This window comes from Lepisosteus platostomus, chromosome 6, assembly GCF_059453375.1.
Source record: "Lepisosteus platostomus isolate fLepPlt1 chromosome 6, fLepPlt1.hap1, whole genome shotgun sequence".
Classification (NCBI taxonomy): Eukaryota; Metazoa; Chordata; class Actinopteri; order Semionotiformes; family Lepisosteidae; genus Lepisosteus; species Lepisosteus platostomus.
Genome location: NC_142616.1, coordinates 55173311 through 55195930, shown reverse-complemented (window position 1 = coordinate 55195930; position 22620 = coordinate 55173311). Strand labels below are relative to the sequence as shown.

The 22620-nt window shown below is 38.1% G+C and overlaps 1 protein-coding gene across 2 annotated transcripts; it reads right to left on the bottom strand.

The window, feature by feature from the left end:
- Positions 1-4900: 4900 nt before the first annotated feature.
- Positions 4901-21975, bottom strand: rbm5 (RNA binding motif protein 5). 2 transcript variants are annotated; one of them, XM_088636397.1, is made up of 24 exons: positions 21858-21975; positions 20853-21021; positions 20396-20551; positions 20033-20102; positions 19500-19573; positions 17264-17347; positions 16848-16908; positions 14099-14164; positions 13512-13672; positions 13232-13329; positions 12899-12986; positions 12749-12817; positions 12455-12530; positions 11857-11957; positions 10988-11117; positions 10553-10644; positions 9144-9314; positions 8765-8914; positions 8482-8556; positions 7876-8058; positions 7525-7599; positions 7204-7301; positions 6477-6606; positions 4901-5722 (listed from the first exon to the last, which is right to left on the bottom strand). In XM_088636397.1, exons 1-24 carry the CDS (start codon positions 21872-21874, stop codon positions 5597-5599), a joined length of 2520 nt encoding a protein of 839 aa, XP_088492523.1. In that variant the 5' UTR covers positions 21875-21975; the 3' UTR covers positions 4901-5596. The 2 variants fall into 2 exon arrangements, with proteins under 2 accessions (XP_088492523.1, XP_088492524.1); XM_088636398.1 differs by having other exon boundaries at positions 8482-8553.
- Between the last annotated feature and the right edge of the window lie 645 nt (positions 21976-22620).

Genomic DNA, 22620 nt, shown 5'->3' with positions numbered 1-22620 from the left:
ATAGGGTCCCCACCACTATATCGGGGCATTAGGACCTACACAGACCGCAGGGTATGCGCCCCACGCTGGTCCCACTAAGACCACTTCCAGCAGCAACCATAGCTTCCCAGGAAGTCTCCCATCCAGGTACTGACCAGGCTCAACCCTGCTTAGCTTCAGTGGGTAGCCAGTTGCGAGCTGCAGGGTGATATGGCTTCTGGCCCAACAAGATGTCCATGCCTACATAATCCCAGACAGAAACATTTTTTTTTCTCTGTCCTATTCAACAACAATTATCATTTTGTAATTCTCATGGAGCAGTCTCATGTGACACTGCATCTGAATATACATTTTGAATCTCACACCTTCTGTGTCCAAGCATGTGGGTGATAGAAGTGATAGTGGCTTTGGTGGTCCAGGAGGTGACGTTTGTTCATTTGTTCTCCACTGTGTTGAAGGAGAACACTATGCCGTCATAAATGTCACTCATTTTAGTAAGCAGCAACCCAAGATAACTGGACAACCTGCTGTTTTTAATGATACCATGACCCTTTGTGAAGAATGGGTTTACTAACCTCAGTGTCTTTGCCAAACTCATATTTAACAAAAGTAGTGCAAGAAATGAAGATAAACTTTTGTCCAATGTCTCAAACACTGGCCAGAGCAATGCAGCTGACATTGCAGATCAGGAATTGCTGACATTCAGACATCCACATCCTTATAAGACTCATATTCTTGTTGTACTATCTAGCTTATTTACATAGCCCCTTAATGAAGGTGTCTTTTTGATTATTGAAAAATAACTAATTTAACATATAACAATGCCTCAGTAGTGACTATCTTGAAAAAGCAATCTATTTTATGGAGATTCAGGGATTCAGTCAATGTTAATTACCAGCCGCTGTTTACTTAGGAGACAAGGGAGCTGATAAAGATATACAGTACCAGGTCTTTTACAGATTTGACTAGCTGAACACTACAGTAACAGCAGTGTGGATGATAACTAGAATGAAACGGTCCACAACGGATTACAACAATAACAATAATGGGGTTTTTAACACTATTGAAGCACATGTCTTGAAAATCTGAGCCTGGTTTCAGCAAGAAGCCTTGAAGGTAGCCAGACATAACAGCCTTTGTTTTATTCACTGCTCATTCTTTAAGATATACAGTATCTGCAATTGCATTCATAAAATTAATCAACTTGAAACATAAAGGATGCTGTCATGAAAATATTTTCAGTTAGCCTTTTATCATCAATCAGAACAAACTGGGCTAGACTGTGGCATCAAATCACATGAGCACATCTTGTGCCATGGCTTGTTGAAAAACAAAGGACTTTCTTTTTTTTTTCAAATACATTAAGAAATAAGGTTATTAATAGACCTCAATTGGTGTTGTAAAACTGTGTCAAAGATGGAACATGCCTTTTAGAAGCTACTCTAGACAGCTACCTCTAAACAATTTAATCCATGAAATCTTATAGTAGTCCTTTCAGGATCTGAAGAATTTTCAGCTTCTTGAACAGGATAAAATGAGCTCACGCCTTCTCAAATAGCTGTACAAGCTTAGACTAGTTGGGGTCTTCAACTTTTTCCTCACTTTAATAGAAATGTGGGCTATCAAACATGTATTCATCATCTATTACTATCACTTCTCGAGCCTAGTCAGTACCTCGATGGGAGAACTCCTGAGAAAAACTAAGGTTGCTGCTTGAAGAGGTGTTAGTGGGGCCAGCAGGGGGCACTCACCCTGCAGTCCATGTGGGTCCTAATGCCCCAGTATAGTGACGGGGACACTATACTGTAAACAGGCCCCGTCCTTCGGATGAGACGTAAAACCGAGGTCCTGACTCTCTGTGGTCATTAAAAATCCCAGGGTGTTTCTCGAAAAGAGTAGGGCTGTAACCCCGGCATCCTGGCCAAATTTCCCATTGGCCCTTACCAATCATGGCCTCCTAATAATCCTCATCTATATTGGCTTCATTACTCTGCTCTCCTCCCCACTGATAGCTGATGTGTCGTGAGTGTTCTGGCGCACTATGGCTGTCGTCGCATCATCCAGGTGGGGGCTACACATTGGTGATGGTGGAGGTGAGTCCCCATCACCAGTAAAGCGCTGTGAGTGGAGTGTCCAGAAAAGCGCTATATAACTGTAAGGAATTATTATTATTAATTACCATCAGATTCCTGTGTGAGTCACCCTCACTCCAGATTACGCAGTGGAAAGCAACCAAGAGAGCAGCTGGAGAAGTCCGGTGTCCCTGTGACCTCACTTATTTGGTACCTGGGAGTCCACATCACAGCAGAAACCAGCCTTCCTTCCTTAACAGCAGAACAGTTCAGTTAAACACTGAAACTCATATCAAGGTCCCTGCAGTCCCTTTTTGCCTCTTGACATGGTCAGCATTATTGGTAGATCATACTACACAGATTTATTGGAGACACATTTAATTTTAAGCCTAGGAAAATCTGTGCAAGCACAGAACATTTCCTGACACCCAAAAATGTTTCTTGTAATAGAAAAAAGGGCTTGGTACATGTCAAAACAGTTGTCAGTTGTCCAAAATTGTATTGTATAGTGGCTTCCAGTCCTGGTCCAAGGAGACCCTTGTATCTACTGGAGAGCAGACAATAAATCATCAATCAAATTTGAGAAATGCTCTTAAATTTGCTTTAGTCCCTTAAAGATTAAAATGGGACTAAAATGTAATTGTCATCAACCCCGTACCAATTTCAGAGTATGGGAGTTTTTGATTTAGTCTCACCTCTTGTCAAGTCTTGACAAGCTGAGGAGAATCTGCATAACATTCTGTGTGCTGAAGCTGAGGAACAATAAGTTTGCAGTCAAGTATTTTGAAGACTAAGAACTGAATGCAGAAACAGGAAAACAAATGTCTAAACAAGCATCAATTAGCTCAGCTAGAATGAAAAGAAGAAAGTCACAGTTCACCCGAACCAGTCAGAAAGAATATGAAGCACCCCCAACAGAGGTGATTTCAAACCAGAACTGGACAGTACAAAATTCAAATTTGCAGCTGGCAAAGGTGGTCTTTCTGCAGCACAGAGCACATCCTCTAAGCAATGCAAGCACTGCACACAATTCTCAACCACCACAGCATCACAAGGTAGCTGCAGACATGAATACTTTGAATACTCAGGTGACTTCCATGTCAGAGGCATTTGTAACCTGTTCCTTAAAGACCATATTATGCTTTTTGAGTGCAATCACAGTTTCAAGATAAAACATCAGGTTTGAAAGGGTTTATAGCATTAAACTTGAAATATGGCTACTTTATTAGGCTCACAGAGGTACAATTTGGTTGAGCTCTTTCATTTATAAATGTTCAAGAGAGCAAAGTCAAACAAAGGAAGGTGTTGCACAGTCAGTAAAAAACAAAATTATGATTTTCCTTTGAATATAAGCATTTCTTTTGATTTATCCTCAGTATGTTTCCTATGTGCCACAAAAAACATTTCTACTGATAATTATTCAAATCCCTTTATCCGTCCTACAGTTTCATATCTTAAAATGAATACCAAAGAGAAACAATTCACTAAAAACACAACATGAACTGTGCATAATAATGTCCTTGAGCTTTACTCCGAACTTTCTTCACACTCTTTCATATGTGCTTGAGTGTAGATGTCTTCTATAATGGATGCATTTCAAGAAATTGTCTGCAGTCTGTGACCTTCATCTTTGGAAAAACACAATGGATTAAATTATGGTTATACTGCCATCTAGTGTTCACAATGTTTTCCTAACACTACATCACATAATCTTTCCAGAGTTTCAAAACTAAACCTCTTTTCTTACATATCGAGCAGCTTTTGTTGGCTGCATTGCTCATAGTGCCTTCTAACAAAATGTGGAAGTTCCGTGAATCCAGGCCATGGATAAATGATACATACTCTTTGCATATATCTAAACAGGACATTCTTCCATTTTCTAACTGCTTTATGCCATTGACGGTCACAGGCAAGGTAGGATACCCCTTGGATGGGAAGCCATTCCATCACAGGGCACACAAGGCCAATTTCATGGGAAGCAAATTAACCTACCAGTATGTCTATGGACTGTAGGAGTAAGCTAAAGCACCCAGTCAACACGGGGAGAACATAAAAGCTCCACACACATAGCACCCCAGGAACTGAACCCAGGGCCACAGCTCTGCGAGGCAGCAATGCCAACCAGTAAACCACCATGCTTCCCTAACAGCAAATCATGCTACACAAATGTCATAGGCCATTTGGCTTTAAGCTAATAGGTAACAAATCAGCATCCGATAGATCATCCATGAGGAGTGGAATTCATGGTAATGGAGCCCAACACCTCCACTCAAAAAGCACCAAAGGAGCTTCTGAGCATATTTCAAAAATTAGAACAGGAGTCTATGCATTTAGAAAAGTTATTACCTGGTACTAGGGGACCATTATGCTGGTTTTCAATTCACCTGATATCTAAATCACCAGTGCATATTTGATCACAATTATGGACTTCTAGTTATCTTGACTTGCTTACCCTCATTTCTGACTTGATATGCAATATAAGATCAATACTGTAAAATGGAATTTATCAAACATTCCCACAGTTTTTTTCCTTGTGTTTGTAATTTGTTTTAATGAGGTATGAATTTTTGAGTTTCAGAACTCTTCTCCATATGAAGGAACACAAGGAGTTCTGAAACTCAAAAATTCATACCTCATTAAAACAAATTACAAACACCGTTACAAAAATTTAAGAGTTAAAACCAAATTTTAAAATATGGGCCTAAATAAACCAAAATAAGCCTGTAATTAAGATTTTGGCTGGAGTAAAAACCAGAAAACAGATCTGCCCTGTCCAGGGTTTGGAACAACTGGTTTATTATGCTAGTGCAATCAAGGCAGCCCATTCAGAATAAAACAAGACTTTGAGGTTGGATTCAGTTTGTTTATTTTAGATGGAAAAAAAAAACATTCAGACAACACTAATTTGGTCTGTACAAAAAAAATCTATAATACAAACTGTACATTTTGAACGCACACAAATGAAAAGGCAGGACGTCATAGAAGAAACAAAAATAATGAAAGATGACTGAAAATCATTTCCTTCCCAAACGGGTCTTTTTCATATACATTATATACAGATATTAAATAAAGATATTTCTTTCCGGTCACTTTTCTTGGTACTGCATGGGAAACAAGAACTGTAAACACTGGAGTTCTGATGTTTCAAGGCCAAACAGATCTTCCGTTGAAGGGCAACAGACACCATGGTTTGGGGTAGCTAAGAGCAAGCACACTTAGCTTTCTAATGAAATGAGGTTTATGTAATCTCCAAATCAATGGCTGAGCTTCAGGCTGTCACTACCTGCTTCTTCCCTGCAGTGTATTTTTTCCAGGAATGGAGGTTTGGGATCAGTGAGGATTCAATGAAACCAAAGAGAAGGTGTGATTTGTTTGGGGTCCCCCTTCCCCTACCTCTGAATGGGGGAAGGTGCATGAATATTCCAAGCGGCTTGTCTCAAAAGGTAGAAAACTTTACTCAAGCCCTTCATATTGAAAGCAGCACCTCTTCTACAAGGCCAGGTCCTAAAGAGGCAAGATTACCAATGTCCCGAAGAACAGACAGTTTATTCCATTTCTGTGAACCGTGCAAACATGGCTTTACGGACAGCATCCTTGTAGGAATCTGATGCAGACACACCATATGAACTGCCCTTTGTCCCTAGTCCGGCACCTTTCATCCTTAACTGTGTCTGGAGGAGAAAACAGAACAGTGACCTTTGGAACCTGCACATACGAAACTATGGGTCTCAAAGACCTGCTTCGAACATTTGTAACCCCTAAATAGTGCACTGAATGTAGCGAAAGTCCAAAACTATATCAATAGAGACACACAAGCAACATTTTTGATGGAAACAAGGTGACATTTCTGCAATAAAACAAATTTATATTAGTAATGCCCCAAGTTTGTCTACCTGCCTTTTTATTAGTTCGTGACCTGATGCAATGTCCTAATTAAAAAGTATGTAAAAGTGTTTTAACAAGAAATTCAGATGGTTGAATGAAATTATGAATGGTGGTGTTTAGAGGAATTTTACAAAGAAAATTCTAATATGATGCTATACTTACTTTCTCACAGCTTATATAGAAATCACATTTAACTGTTAAAAATTATAAATGAGGCACCTTTCAAAAAAGTACATTGAAAGATGATCAAAAGATGTGCAAGTCACAAGCAATTCCAGTTTAAAACCGTGTTTTAAACATTTTAAAGAAGTTTAATGGTTTATGAACATTACAGACCATGTTACTCATTCTGAAATGAGATTCTGTAGTGAAAATAGAATGGCTAGAAAGGAAGACCTTTTCATTTTTTGCTCTTAATTGGTTTGCATGTTGATAAGGTGTGAGTTTATATTGATCAGAGTGGCAACATGAGGACATCAACTCAAGTAGTTCATGTGACCAATTCTTTGAAATGCAAATTTTGGTTAAACATGGACTTACCTCAATGGGAGCAGTGATGCCCTGCTGGTTCCTCCCCAGACCCTTCCCTTCCTTCCATCCCATGGCCTGCAGCATTTTGCTACCAATGTTGTCACTGTTCAGGCCATCTTTTGTGGGCTGTTCATAGTTTCTGCAAGATCATTAACATTTCAGCTATTATTTTCAAGTGTGAAATCAAAGGATGTGCAAATTTATAATCAATACACTTTAATTTATAGCACCTTTAAAAGTGGCTTCTCAAAGCATTTTACAGACAAAAACAAAATACACAATAACAGGAGACAGTAGATAGGAATATAGAGTACAGTAGGAAAGCCAAGGGGCACACAGGATCAGTTAAATAAAAGCACTTCTAAAAAAGAAGATTCAGAGTCTAGATATTAAAGAGCTCAGGGAAGGTAACCGATATCTTCAGGAATAGATCCAGAGCTTTGGGGTGTAACAGGAGAAAGCCCTCTGACCCACAGAGTGCAAACGACCTTGGAGGACAAACAGGAGACCAGAATAACACAATGGTTGTGAGGTGGGAAGTAGGATGCTAGTAACTCAGTTACTGAGGTGCCTTGTAGGTGAACATGTTTTTTTTTTCATTAACACGAAAACTGACAAGAAGCCAGTGCAAGGACTCTGGGATAATGGACTCCAGGAGTAATATAATCACTTGAACGAGACCTAGCCAGGATTCAGCCTGCCGAATTTAAGTCTTTTTGCTGAGGTTTATACTCACACTGTAGGAGGTTCATAGTATTTTTTCTTTTTAGGTTCTGGGGGTTCTGGAATGCCATATTTTTCCCTTCTTTCGGCAGCTCTGTCTCTGTACTTCATCTGAAAACAAAATTCAAATGCGATTCAAAACTTGGGTTGATTATGAAAGTCACAACAAGAAGTGGTATTCATCCCTAAACTGTTTGTTCTTAAAGCTTCATTATAAATTATACTAAAAAAAATTTCAAATAATTTAAAGTACACCAACCAAAATCAGGTTTTGTGCTAGAAGATCCAATACTGGGTAACTGCAAGCAGAAATGGATTAACTAATGGTCCTTACCTCGGTCTCTTTCAGCTCCAATGCCTCCAGTTCTGATTCCGACATTCTTGTTCTTTTGTAAACTTCCATGTTTTGCTGTTGAAATAAGCAGAGAAGACTGAAAGTAGGAATCTGCTATAAAAGAAAACACTCATTTGAAATGGCAATGTGTAACATTTTCAAGCTAACCAATACTTCCATAAGAAAATATCCTGATGAAACGAACAGTTCTCAAATTAAAAACAATTTGCATAAAATGGAAGTGCACATAGATATTCTCTCCCACACACCTGATTAAGATGGGATAACAGTGCAATTTTGACCCCAAATGTCTTTTGTTTTTACCCTGGGTACCTCAAACCTCCATCATACCTTATGTAACTCAGAAAGCTGCTGGTGCCTGAGTAGAGCCTCTTTATTAGGGAACTGTCTCCGACAAAGCAGACAGGCCATCTTCTTCCAATCTGTGAGCTTGTCTGCTCCCTCCTCACCCTTCTCAGGCGGCTCCATCTCCTCTGTGTCACTGTCTCCACTGTACGCAGCCACCAGCCCACACTAACAAAAACATTATTGTACATCATACAATGCTACTATAAAATATACCCATCACCAATGTATTTTTTCACCCTAGTTGAAAGTCAGTTTTCAATTCTTTATCATAAGCATGAATCTTGCACATAATCTGGCATCTGACATTTAATAGGACAAATTAATCACTTCTAAAAGTTGAAATCCATTTCGGCAAGATCCCTCCACCTTTAAAAAACATGATCGTAAATCCCCAAAATATCAATTCTTAGGTAATAAAACTGGAACCTGCACTGCACCGTTTACTAGCAATTATTTTTTTAATGAGCATTAGACAACAAAATCAATCCAAGTGCACAATGTTAAAGCACAATATACCCAAAATAAATACTAGAACACTATGAAAAGGTTATCCAGTGCCTTTTCTATTAGACTGCAAGGTATTCCTACCTTCAAAGGATTTTCCTCTTCTCCACTCTTTGCAAGTTCAGACATCAGCTGCTGCTTCTCAGACACAACACCCTGCTGGAAAAAAAAAAGTGGTTTACATTATTCTTTGCACCTTTTCCTAAAAAAATAAAAAGAATTCAGATTGTTTTCAAAATAACAAATTAAAACAAAAAAAAAGTAAATTACAAAGTTCAACCTAAAGAAGTTTTCTATTCAGAAGCGCGTTATTGAGTGCAACTTTCACATGATATTCCATTCACTCTGCTTCTTAACGCGCCTATACCTTTTTCTCAAAGAGGGCAAAGCCTGCATCTGCTGCAGCCGATTCCTTTTTCTCCTCATCCTTGTTTTGGTTAATAGGTTGAAAGCTGTTCTTAAAGTTTTCCTTTTGTTTGTTCAAGCTCTTTGCCCAACGTTCCATATCCTTGGCAATCTGCATGGGAAAAAAAGGGGAACATTTCAGTTTGTAATATGCAGCACCTTGACACATTATTTGGTCCTGTGGCCCAATCTCGAGTTACAGATTTTTACTAAGACATTTTCGAACACTATTCATTTTTACATTGATTATTTAATTAGATGCCCATCTATGCCTACAAATTCCTTTAAGAACAGCAGCTCTTCATTATTTTGTTCTGGAGAAACAAAAAACAGATTCTTACTTGTTGGGCAGTTTTGCTCTTAGGTTTTTCTTTCTTTTCTTTGGTTTCCTTGTTTGTTGCAGGAGTTGAGGTATTTGTCTGTGCAGCAGGCTGTGCCTCCGTAGCAGGTACATAAGTTTGTTTCTCACTGTCCCAGTACAGGTACTGTTGTGTCTGCGAGTTGTAATAGTACTAAGGAGAAAGAATACAATTTTTTACCTCCTACTCTTTATAATTACAAGGGTGGCCAACTGTATCCAGGGCAGTTGTACCGATATATTTTGCCCATTGTGCAAGCATTTTTAACAACTTTGAAATTAATACATGACACCATTTATAATATTCAGCCCTACTGTACTTACAATATACAAAGTATAAAACAATATACCTGCTACTTGGTCAATGATGGACACAAGATAAACAAACCATAAACAAGTAGTTCAGGTGGGTAGCTGCGTAAACCATAAACAATGCAATCGCACTAAATTGTGAAATTAAACATTTAAGGGATCAAGAAATTAAGTTGTACATTAACATGCATGTATAGTCTCTAAAGATGTGACGACTTAAAATGCTTAAGAAAAAGAGATAAGTAAAAAAGGATGTGGAAAATCAATGACACTATATAAAAATCCACAATGTGAACCACAACTTAATAAAAAAGTGATTTTTGTCACCCTCTTTGGTGCGACATATCCATGATAAAATATTAAGCTGTAATAGTCATTCCTTCAATTGGTAGGTAAAGTCAAATTCATTCAAGCGACACTGCAATGCAGATGAATAAAATATTGTCTAGATATTGATAGATAAAAAGCTTGTTTCTCTCTATGTCTCATTAGTTTTCAAACCTTTAAATTTAAATGTCTTTCACCACCTAGTGATTATTTGTCAAAAAATAACTTTTTATCTGTTTTACATAAAGCATTGCAAAGAAACTAGTTAGTCAGTGAAGCCAGAAATAGTTAGGTCAACTGTGAATGGGAAGGTTATCGTGTCTCAGTTTTTTTTCACTCTTCCACTCTTATGATGAATGAAGTCTGACAGCTGGAATGTCTGAATATTTTATTTTTCACACCACTTTCAATTATCATTCTTTCATTGTATAAAGCAAAATCCTTTTCACTGTATACTTGATGTAGTTTGTAGGATGGTGAGATTTTATAAAAAATAGGTTTTTATGACCTTTGTGATCCATGGGGAAAAATGTTACGAAAATTGAGAACTCTTGACACTTTGAAGAAATAAAAATTGTTTTACCATGCAGGCATGTTCAATTTTACTCTGACATATTCAGTAGCTGGTTTAAATGAACATCTTTAAAAGACGTTCTTCAACAGGAGCTGAACCAAGTCCAGATTTTTCCTGTGCTTTCATGCAGTGTTTAATAAATAAAAAAGCTTCAAATACAGCAAAGGTTAATGAGATACCTGGGTGTTCGGATCATAATAAAGTCCTGTCTGTGGGTCATAATAGTATCCTGATGATTCATTGTATTGGTAAGTGGATGTATCTGGAGCAGCTGGAAAAAAAAAAACAACTCAAGTCACAAACAAATCCCAATAACAATTTGAAAAAAAGTTGACACCCTAGGCTTAACTCAACAAGGTACTCCAATGCAATTTTAGAGTGTGATCAAAACATTTGCATCAACACATGGATTTTCTATTTTGCATTTCCATCTCCACAAATGTATCTTTCTGCAATTTTACTAAAGTTTAAGACTTATACCCCATTTTTAAGAGCCAACCCCAACAATATTTGGGTGTCCATGTAATACTGTACACCTCTCAATTGAAGCTGACTACAGTAACTCCGTTACTGCCACAAGTGTGAATTCAGGAACTGTGATCCCTGGGGCTTACCACATTTGCTGTCATCTGCAGCAGACACTGCTGTTGCTGTTGCTGCTGCTGCTGCTGCTGCAGTAGTTGTTGTGGCTGCAGCAGTTGTGGACTGAGAAGCAACCTCAGTTTGTGGAGTTGCTTGAGGTGCCTGTAAAACACAACAAAAATCAGACAAGCTTTAAATAACTAAGAAGCCTTGGTTAACTTAAAAGTCAAGTTAAGCTGCTACTCATACTGACAATGTACACCTGTATTTCTTTTTACGAACGTTTTCTTATGAAAATTGAGTACTAAGAAGGATGCGAATTTCGAAACCTCCGCTAAACGCAGAGTGAAGACGAAGGCATCATATGACTCATTCCCTACTCATTTTTTCATTAATATGAGGACCCAGTTAGTGAAACACTTTGCCAGCCTTCCTTCTCTTTCTCAGTGCTCAAGCTCCTTGTAAGGGAAATACTCTTGAGTGTTTTTGACAGGAATAGACTGAATTATACACACTGTCATCCAAATAATAACTGAATGCTAGTGAACCTAGTGGGCAAGAAGAGCATATAAAGTGAAGGCTTTAGTGCAGCAACCTAGTGATCTCACTGTTACACTAAGACAAATACAAACCATTAACAGCAAAGCAAGATACTACAACATGCCACTCAGCAGGGGCACTGAAACGAATCCATGGAATACACATTCCATGTATTAAAGGCAGATCTGACCTAATGTTTGTTAGTCTATATAACTGTACTGTACAGACCTACTCTAAGGCCCTGGAACACAGCACTGCACCTCACGTTATATCTCTTGTAACAGTTTTAGATAAAGCAATGGAATGGAATGTAATTAACTGAGGATTTATAGTACTGGAGTTTGCAATACTGATACACTACCTGTGTAACAGGTTGGCTTATTATATGTGGCTGATATACTTGGGGACTCTGAGATACCACAACTCCTGGAGCAGCAGGAGCTGACTTTACAGCAGGGCAAGCTAGAAAATATCAAGATCATTTCAAATTAATTTTTAGCAACAAATTACTTCAAGCACAAAGTGACATTCTGATCAGAAAGCATTTTCTAAGTTACATACTTAATTGAATTTGGAACACATTTAAACCAGCACCCTGCATAAACTAATCAGATCACTTTTCATCTGTCTCAAATCCCTGTGAACCAAAGGCCTGTGCAGGTGAAAAGAGGTTTGCAAAACCTGAATAAATAAAGCATGTGAAAAAAAAACTCAAAACAAATATTTTAGTAAGAAGAGCAATGAGAAGATCAATGTTTGCACATGAGCACTGATCTCTCATATAAAGAAATTAGAAAATAATATCTGCAAAGACTGTCTTTTTAGACATTACAGATTGTGCTATAATTCTGCTGCATGTTTCTTCTGCTCTGAAAGAACCCAGCTTAAAACTGCCTTGGAAATCTTATAACAACATTGAAGACTAAAGTTTAAAATCATATCTGTAAGCCTATACGTACCACCAAGCAAGCCAGATCCATGTGCACCTTCAACAGTACCAGCCTGCTGATAGTACGACTGATAATCCTGACCATACTGAAGAAAGAAGCACAAATGGAAATGACAATTAACCATATACAGTTATATCAATAGCTGGCTGATGATGTACCAAAGCATGTTTTCAAATCCAAAGACTGAATTTTTCTTTTGAACTATATGGTTATATTAGAAAGAATTTGAATTGATTTTAACAGCTTGTGTGCAATTAAATACTTTTCAGTGGCTAATAATGATCAGTACCAACTTGTTCTCACCTGTGAATACTGTGCATAACCGTCCTGGAGGTACCCATAATCCACAGATGCGTCTGATCCTTGCTGTGGCTAGAAAGATCAGTGACATGTTAACACACCACGAAGTGGAGTTTTAGTGACCAGACGCACAGGGGATTACCGATCCAGTACCTGGCTAGATGACCACTGAGCAGCAGCAATTGCTGTGCTGGCCACAGAGAAGGCGCTGATTCGATTTCCATCCGGAAGAAGCAAGTCCCTGATTAAAACAAATACTTGCCGTTATCAGAACAAAAATAAAAGTCTCACTTGTATAAACTAAAGATGCTGAGTACTGCATATTACAGAACACAAGCAGGGTCTTTTCACAGTGATGTATATTTTAGAGTGCCTCCTTAAATTTTGCTCCACTGTACCAGCCAACACCTTTGGGCTTTGTTTCGCTGAAACTTAAAATGTTTAAGAACATATTACTGCTTAAAATTACAGTGTGAACCAACTTACTTCCTTGCACTCTTCGCATAATCCACTCCAATAGTCTTTCCATCAAGTTTAAGAGGGGGCTGGAGACCTTGTAAGATTGTGAGAAGCTGCGATGCCTCCTAAACAAGTACAGCAAACAGCACTATTAATAATCTCTACAATACCCTAAGGTAAATCTGATACTTAGGATGTGCTGTAAAAAATGAACATGTAAACTTGACAAGAAGCATGGGACAACATCTTTTGCCAACAGGGATTATAATCGAACAATTCAATGAAAAGAGAGTGCAGTTCTACATACCAGAGGGGAGGAGAGCTGCACAAAGGCAAAGCCTCGATTCTGACCGGTCTGCTTATCCTTTATGAGACGTATGTTGCTCACTGATAAATTGGCATAGGGGGCTAAAGCTGTCATAATAGCTTCCACTGTTGTGAGAGGGGCAATGTTTCTCAAGATGATAGCTGTCAGGTAAAATAAAATTTCATTAGGCAGGTAGACAAAACTTTAATAATATTAATACTTTAAAACATGAAATTAAGATTATGTCCTTACTATAAACTGTTTCCTGTTTAAAACTGATATTAATTTAGAAACTCTGCCACCATTCTCTAGGCAATCCACATAATTCCCAAAAGGCAGTTTGTGTTCAAAAGTACAACAGTTATATTAAACAACTTCTTCACTTTTACACTGAAATGATCGTTCAGTATTCAACAAACTGTTTTTATATATTTTGTGAATGTGCAGCCTGTAACAGCTTACGTTATTTGTTAACATGTACCTATCAACTGATAACCACAGAAATTATTTTTACAAAGACAGTAAACGTAATATAAAAATTACATACATCTGTGTAAAAATTGATTGGTAAGTAATAAAGTCCTTACTATCTCCGTAGTAATCTCCTCCTTGCTGTGGCTCGGGTGCTCCACTTGGGCTGCCTGACTCACTTTCTGTTACAAGGAAAAGACATAAGGAACCCTGACACATTCCATTAAGCATTTAGACGGATTGCATGGCTTGAAGTCAGCAGTAGCAATAGCTCAAGATGCTACTGACTGTTGGCACTTGTCACCATCGTTTTCTCAATTTACAGCTACCGACAAAACAAAAATAATAAAAATAATAAAATTCCAACAAATTGGAATCACTGAAAAATGGTCACATCACATATCCACAAATTTGAAAACTGTATTGAAATAACCCTTCATGCTACTCAAACAGAAAATGACAAAACATGGAAAGGAATCTTTCATTTGCATTACTTACTTTCTAATATTAAATGATGTGTTTCTGCTTTGACTACGTTTGAGTAATAATACGTATAAGTATATGTCAGGGAATTGAAAAGGCAAAACGTAAACTGGCCTTGGCTTGAAGTATGTTCATGTTTGTAGTGAAGGCACAACAGGCCTCAATTTCACAAGTAGACCAAACTTTGTCTCAGCAATGAAATGCTTACTTGCCATCAACACAGAGTTTAACAGGTCCAATAAAGTTATAAAACCAAGAATCTTTCGTTGCAAAAAAAACATAATACACATAGGTAGTGTTCTTGTATCCCAGATGTTAGTGATCAGCCAGAATTAACACAACCTAACTTTGACTAAATTTATAACGGATAGTTTCAGATGCTGTGATTGTTCACTAAATTGGTTATTGCTAAATTGCTCATGTAGTTAAACTATTCTCAATGTAACTGTGCTGCTGTAATTGCCACTTATTAATAATTTTACCATCCTAACCTGGAATTTATTCATTCCCTTCAGCAGGCATGCCATAATGTTATTGCTTATTTGTATTTTATGCACATTAATCTTCATCTATCCAGATATTCCTACCAAATCTGTTTTTCTTTGCAGTATTTGACTTAGTGAATATTGCATATGTGATACACTTCCATAACTGTTGATATGTACAGGATCAGTCAGGACTTGGACTCTTGCTACCTCAAATCTGCAGCACAGATATTTTCATTTCTAGGTCTAACATGCAGAGGTACCCAAGAGCATCACTGGTTGTCCTGAAGTCTGCTACACTGAGCGATGAGCTTCGTACTTACAGTACGGAAAAACATGTTACTCACCAAAACATAACATCAGTTTGTAAAACCACAATGAAGATTATGCATCTTTTCCTTCAAAACTGCCATGCATTTATCAATGTAAAAGTGTAACCCAAGGTTCAGCAACCTAAGGCACACATGCTATTACTGTCATGCAAAGGGATTTTTAGAGGCACGTGCAATAAAGGTCTAATGAGCCACAAATCAAGATAAAAAAAACTATGCTTGACTGTTCTATAATTCTCTAAAACATGTCTGTGTGGGTCCCAATGCCATAGTTTAGTGATGGGGACACTATACTGTAAAAAAGATGCTGCCATTCAGATAAGTGTAAAACCAAGGTCCTGACTCTCCATTTTCATTAAAACTCCCAACATCCTTTCTCGAAAAGAAGGAAAGCTTGCAGTCTGTGCTGCTGATAACATTTTTTACACTTAAATCTAAAGAAATATTTTGGACAAAATGTGAGTTGCTAAGAAAGCAAATTTAGCCGTTCATTCATTTAAGGCTTTTTGGAGAGGCGAATATGGATTTCTTCAAAATAAAAATGTGTGTATATAAATGAAGTACCGCAGTTAGCAATTCTTGCAAGATACTGTTACTTGGATGGAATTTGAGAAGAGCTGCGCTGCCTAAAACCCATGTATGGCTCAGCTACAAGGGAAGATACAGCAGTTTATTAATCAATTTGAGTAAAGAGGAATTGACATTAAGAAAATTCTTTCTGTTACTGATGGCTCCCCAGCTATAATTTGGAAAACTGAAGGGATTTGTAAAGATCACCTCAAATCACATTGGCCACCCAATGGCAAATTTTCATGGTATTTTCTTGCTAAATAATCTTTGTGTCAAGATTTCAATTTATGAAGTTAATACTTTTATGACTACAGTGGTCATTTTTTTTCTTGCTTGATCTGCCTTGACACAGGCAGTTTCAAACTTCGCTATGAGCCTGAGATCAGGGAACTTAGCAAGGGAAAGTAAGGGTTAGGACTGCACTAAATAAGATGTGCACAATTATAGATATTAATTTTCAATTTTAAAAATCAGAAAACGTTTAAAAAATTGACATTAAAAAACTATGGCACTGTAAGAAGTACATGAGCCAACGCCCCTTGTGAAGGTTATTGACCCCTGGTGTAATGACTCCTGCTCAATAAAAGCTGGGTGTATACGACATTAGTGCTTCTCTTTTCATTTCTCTCACTTAGCACACCTCTATTTAAACTAAGTACGGCTTTTTAAGCAAACTGTCTTAATTAGGATGAAAGTATGCAATTTACACACTTTTTACAAATCATCAAAACTAAAAACACTATAATTTTGTTTCAGACTGTACATGGATATTTAAATAGTGAAAATGTCAGCATATCACCCATACAATACGTGGCACAATCAAAAATAACTGACACACTAGAGGCTAAATGCAGTACTGGAAAAAATGAAAGGTGTACCAAACGGGGATGAGAAATCAGCACCACCTGTCAGCGATGTTCCCAGCAGAAAACTGCTGGTGTGTCAGGATGAACCATTCTTGCTTCATATTTATTCAATTTGCACAGGACACTTACCAACTTTGGCAGCTCCACACCTGAAGCACTTCAGCCGCCTCCGGAAATTGTACAGGCCACACTGCAAGCAATTGGTCAGATTATTTTACCCAAAATGCTACTGATGATTGCAACCTGAACTAGCTGCCTCGGTGACAAGCAAACTAGTAAGTTGCTGTAACTGATACTTACCAGCCCAATACGTTTTGGATGTCCCCCGATATACAAAATATTGATAAGAAGTGTTTATTCAGACCAGTTAAGTACACAAGGTCATTTAAAAGTGAAAAACTAAAACATTCATGTTGCACGATAAATTCAGTGAAAAGAAATTTAGGCACTACCACAGTAACACGAAAGGATGCAGAGGCACAGCCCACCTAGGTCCATACACATTGTGACACTGCAAGGGTGAGGAAACAAATGAAGGTGCTTACTGTGTTGCAAAGCCAGTCTTCAAACTTGTGCCTCGGGTTGCTGTAGTGCATGGCCACTGGCTTTCCTTGAATCACCAGCAGTTTCTGCAAGATGAAGATACACTCAATTATTTCAGTTTTTCATGGCAAGTGATCTGCGCTGGCTGGTTTGATTTCATTAATCCCAAGGAAAAGCACACTTCAAGTTGTGTTGGGGAGTGCTCGGGCTCCAAGTTTTAGTGTCAGCTGATGTTTGTCAGGGAGAGGAGCAGGGTGTGTGCGCGCGCCCAGGAAGTTTTGTAAAAGTGTAGAGGACCCGAGTGCTACTGACTTGGCCTTGGCCCATTCTCGTCTTCGGATAATGAGGGAGCGTTGCAAAATGGGCCAAGACTCACAGGCAGAGCGAGTGTGAAATGGAAACCCAGGGCACATCTCCGAATAGATATGTACTTGTGTGAACCTAGAACCGAGGAGGGCCTCAAAAGAGACAGGGTAGATCAAAAAAAATAAAGATCCTCTTTGTATTCATAGGACAAGCTGGACAACCTTCACAGACGTTTCACTTCTGCACTTCAAATAAAAAAAAAAAGACTGACCGCATACACAGATCTATCCGTTTTGTACTTATATGCCAATTTTCTTTGTTTTTTGCAGAATTTGACATTCTGAGAGTGAGCTTCAGAGGGACCATGTTATTTTTCAGTAAACTACTGCCAAGGAAGGTATTGTGCAAAGGATTTTTCAATTCTAAAAACTAAAACACAAATGTTCTTAACTTTATACTCACAGAAAAGTAACAGACTATCTGCCTGGAAATCTGTCCATGAAGGCAGATTACCTAAAATTCAAGCCATATAAGGAGCAACCTAAAGTTTTATTTACTAGGGTGTTCATCAGTGATGTATATTTAAAACACTTAAATCCACCGGAAAGCATTAGTCATAACCTGGAATTTAAAACATTGCTAACAATTAAATCATATAACCTTACAACTATAGATTGAAAAGTATATCTTAAACCATGCCAACTTACAGTCTAAAATGTCTCTGTGCTATTACAAAAACTGATTATCATTATAACAGATCAGCACAGAATGGTCTTTTGGGAGGTACAAGACAATACTTTTCCCCAAAATGACATGATTTAGGTGACAAAATATGGCTAAAAATTTGTTGTAATACAATATTCTCATACTTCATGTAAAAGGTTCTAGCTTCAACCTATACTTTTTACATATGCAGACTTTACATTTGTGTTTTGATTAAATTCCTTAAGCACAATCCCCATCTCTTTGTATATGCTGAAAGAATTATAAATGCCTTTTAAAATGCTTTTTTACCAAATAACTTCTCTACAAAAGCTTTTCTTCTGGTTTAAAGGCAAGCCAAAATTACATATTCCATTAAGAATGTTTCTTGTATAATGTGCCTCATTTTTCTACTTCGTCTAAGTATCAGAAGGAGAAAAATCTCTAACTAAGAGGGTATGAATAAATCTGTTACGTTACTGGATGCAATCACTCTGAAAAATTCATACTCAAGTTCCCAAACCTTTTTCCTCCTAAAGGGTACAAGGATACTAAGGAACTTTCTAATTACAGAAACACCAAAAAGTATTACAGAAAAATACTTTACAATGCTTTGCAAATTTTATGTTCGTCAGCCGACGTAGAAACTACAAAAAGCACAATTTACACATGAGAGGGGAAGGAAGTACAGGCAGTCTCCTCCAACCCCCTCCCTTTGAGTTACAACACAGGCAACACAGTGCTGATTTGAGGAGAGGCCTATCCCTCACCAACAGCACCTCCGAGACAGCAGACGAGCAGACTATTACTCAACTACCCTATCCTCAGCAGCGCTCAGTAAATCACGTTATTAGTTGGAAACTCCCAGTCAGAGATGTCTAGTAACGTGTCCCAGGTTCAAAACCATGAAGTCTGGATAACAGACTATATCTACATTTGGGTGGGTGTCTTTACTGGCTGCCACACGCAGCAAAACTTGTAACTCATGTAAGGATATTACAGCCTAAAAGAAGTCGGCTCAAAAGATAAGCAAGCCTTGTCATTTTCCAGCATTACAAATCTCACAGCACACGCAGTAGTGTTTTTTGGATAGTACCCTCTTCTGCTCATAATTTGCAGTTTTCTTTTTAAAAAAATCTTCATTGTTTTTTCCTTCATTTGCATCCGTTGGATTTTTTTTTTTTTGTTTTCATCCCCAAGGTAAAATCTAGACTTGGCGATTGAAGCAACCTGATTGGTCTCCATCCATCGGGTAGCATCTTGCAAGTGATAAAACTCCACGAAGGCGAAACCTCGGCTTATACCTAGAGACAGCATTCAAATATAGACGGGAGTCGTGTTAGTCAGATTCCTTGATACACAATCAAGCTGTCAAACTGCTTCACAACTCAGAAACCCAACAAGTGAAACAGTGGGAGATCTGGACAATTGTCACAAACTTTGCCATAGCAAGAAATATGTTTGAAATGTTTTAAGTTGCACTCATCCATAGACTTTCAAATGACCATCATGCAACTATGCAATAGGTTATATTTTGAAAGGAAGAATGATATTATTGGACAATTATGCTTACTTACCTCATTACCTCACTTTTCATTTGAAATTGTTCTTTGTTTTCAAGGAATAAAATTCAATTTTTTTTAAAAAAAACTATGCTCATTCCTTCGCTATGGCAAAATTATTTCAATTGGAGCGAAGTGGACTGTCGGGGGTTTTCTGTTTCCAGGGAGAGGAAAACTTTGCTGCCCAGCCTTGGGTCTCACCTGTCCGCTTTTTCATTAGCCTGACGTCAGCGGGCTGGGGTCCCTCCAACAAGTCCAAAGCAGCGCGAATCTGAAATATCAAAGGACACAGAGAATTGCAAATAACGGTCAGAAATGGTATCTAAAATTTTGTGGCAGTATCTAGTTTTAATAACATCTGAATACTACCTCTCTCCCGACATCGCAGAGGCCATGGCATTCCACAGAAATGCATAAAACACATGGCATCTCCAAAAGCAAAAGATGCTCTTTAAAACTTATTTTCCCCTTGCTCATCACAATGCTACTTTTACCTAGGTGATAAAAAAGGCAAAAGAATGTTCACTCCCCAAAGTAGAACCCAGCAAGAGACGAACCACTTACATCTGCCTCTGTGACATGAAGTGAAAGGCCTCTCAACATGATGGTCTTGCTCTCTTTCTCTTCACCCATGTCTCCCCTGTAATCTTGGTCCTGGTAGTCACCGTCCGAGTGGTAACCATCTTCAGATTTGTCGCTGTTTCTTCGCTTTCTTTCCCTCTGAAAAAGTGAGACATCAGAAATGCCAGAACTATTTATTCAAGCCAAAAGAAAACACCCAGTGATTTTTATTTTGTATGTCTCACAAGCCGAATAAGGGTCTGCACTATTCACACCATTTTGGAATGCCTACAGTTCTGTGGGCACAATCCCTGTACAAAGTCCCCCCCTCCATTTTGTTTCTGAGCATTTAGGACTATGTTCTTCACTTCTGTTTTGTGAATGAAGCTTAAATTGACAATCTGGACTAGTTTAGCCAATTGTAGTTCCGTAGACCCTGATTAAGGCAGTACAGTTTTACCTCTGGACTGTCCCTGCTCCTGCGTTCTTCATATCTCTCGCTCCTGCGCTCATCGCTCCAGCGCCGCTCGTACTCGCGGTCTGAGTCTCTGTCCCGGCGCTCTCGCCACTCCAAGTCGTCCCGACTCTGATCTGGACCATACCTCCCGCTGCGTTCACTGCGACTGATCCTGCACAGAGTGACCACAATTCACTCCACGCCACAGATTTTCATTGGCTTCCAACCACTAATTGGTGAAGTGCCTCTGTAACTGACTGACCATCAGAAACTATTGAAGTATCACTTAAATAAGATTGAAGATTTCGGAGGTGAAAATGAAAGATCACCAACATCTTATGAGATTAACAAAAAATGTACTGCCTGTAAAAGTTTCTATTAAGCTACATATTTGTTAAATATAAGGCTGTCCGGTCTGTATAACAGCGCCTGATATGCAAGATTGCTATTTAAGATCTGAAATTCTGCAATCTACATGCAATCAGCACTTTCTCTCCTTTAATGGTTTTTAATGCTTTTCCCATTGGAAAACCCAGAACTTACACAACCATTTAGTTCTCTAGGGATACTGATAGATGAAACACTACATCCTTATTATTTCTGCTCATGATGAGATCAACAGCATCTCAACAATAAGAATTCATTTAATTCAGTTTAGTGAAAAATGTAACAATACCTAAATATCATAATCTTTCATTTTCAATTGATAATTGAAACTAATGATACGAAACATGACATCATTTATGTACTCTTCACACATTCCCCTCTAAATATCTTTTATCCAAAACTGCACATCAGATTTTTAGACCCTTTTAAGCTGTACAATCTGTCTAAATAACTCTTCTCAGAGGGGTATCAAAAAGAATATTGTCAAACAGCTAGGGACTAAATAAACTAAAGGAATGATTTATCACAAAAGAACTTATCACACTGCTGAAGCTGCTCAGAGAGAAATGAAACCTCCCTGAAGACACATGATGGATGGTTTTAATTGTTAGTAGGTCTCACCGTTTATCTGATCCCATGTCAGGAGTTTCAGCCAGCGTTTCTGGTTTAGATCCCTAGAGAGACAAAAATAATTAGGTACCAATTCACATTCATCCCCAACAGTTATATACACTCCGATGGCAGATTCAACACTTAGTAAACAGTGAAGTTTTTACAGTGCTACATCAATTGTAATCAAACCGGGCTATGAGGGACTTAAGCATGCCGTTTTATGTTCCGGTTGAGCTGCTAATGACTGGCGCTCATTGATACCTTTAATTGATATACTTGCTTGTTTAGACTTGATTCGGCACTCAGGCACTTGGTTTCAAAAACACCTTATTTCAAGTGTATTTTTCCAACATCTTCAGCATGCAGAACTTTAAACAGCCTCTTCTCATTTTGCTTAAGGCGTTTGCTTGCTTATTTTTGTCCAAATAGCTCTTAATGGGTAAAAAGTAATTTCCAAACAAACAGAAGCAGGAATGACTAGCTAGTTATTTTTTCTTTCTACCGATATTTAGTTGGTTAAATTTCAGCTAACACCAGAATAAGGTCCTGAAACTCAAAAACAGCTACATGGTTGAAAGCACAAAATCAACTCTTAAGAGCGGAGAGTACATTTAAAAACATGTCTCGGTAGAACATAATTAAGAACTTGACTGAAACAAATAAAACAGGAAGAACCCAAAGACAACAAACTGAGGGATTCTAAAACCTTAACATTTACTCAGAATTAAACATACACTGGGAAGTTGCTGGGAGCTGGCTTTGCCCTTCTATA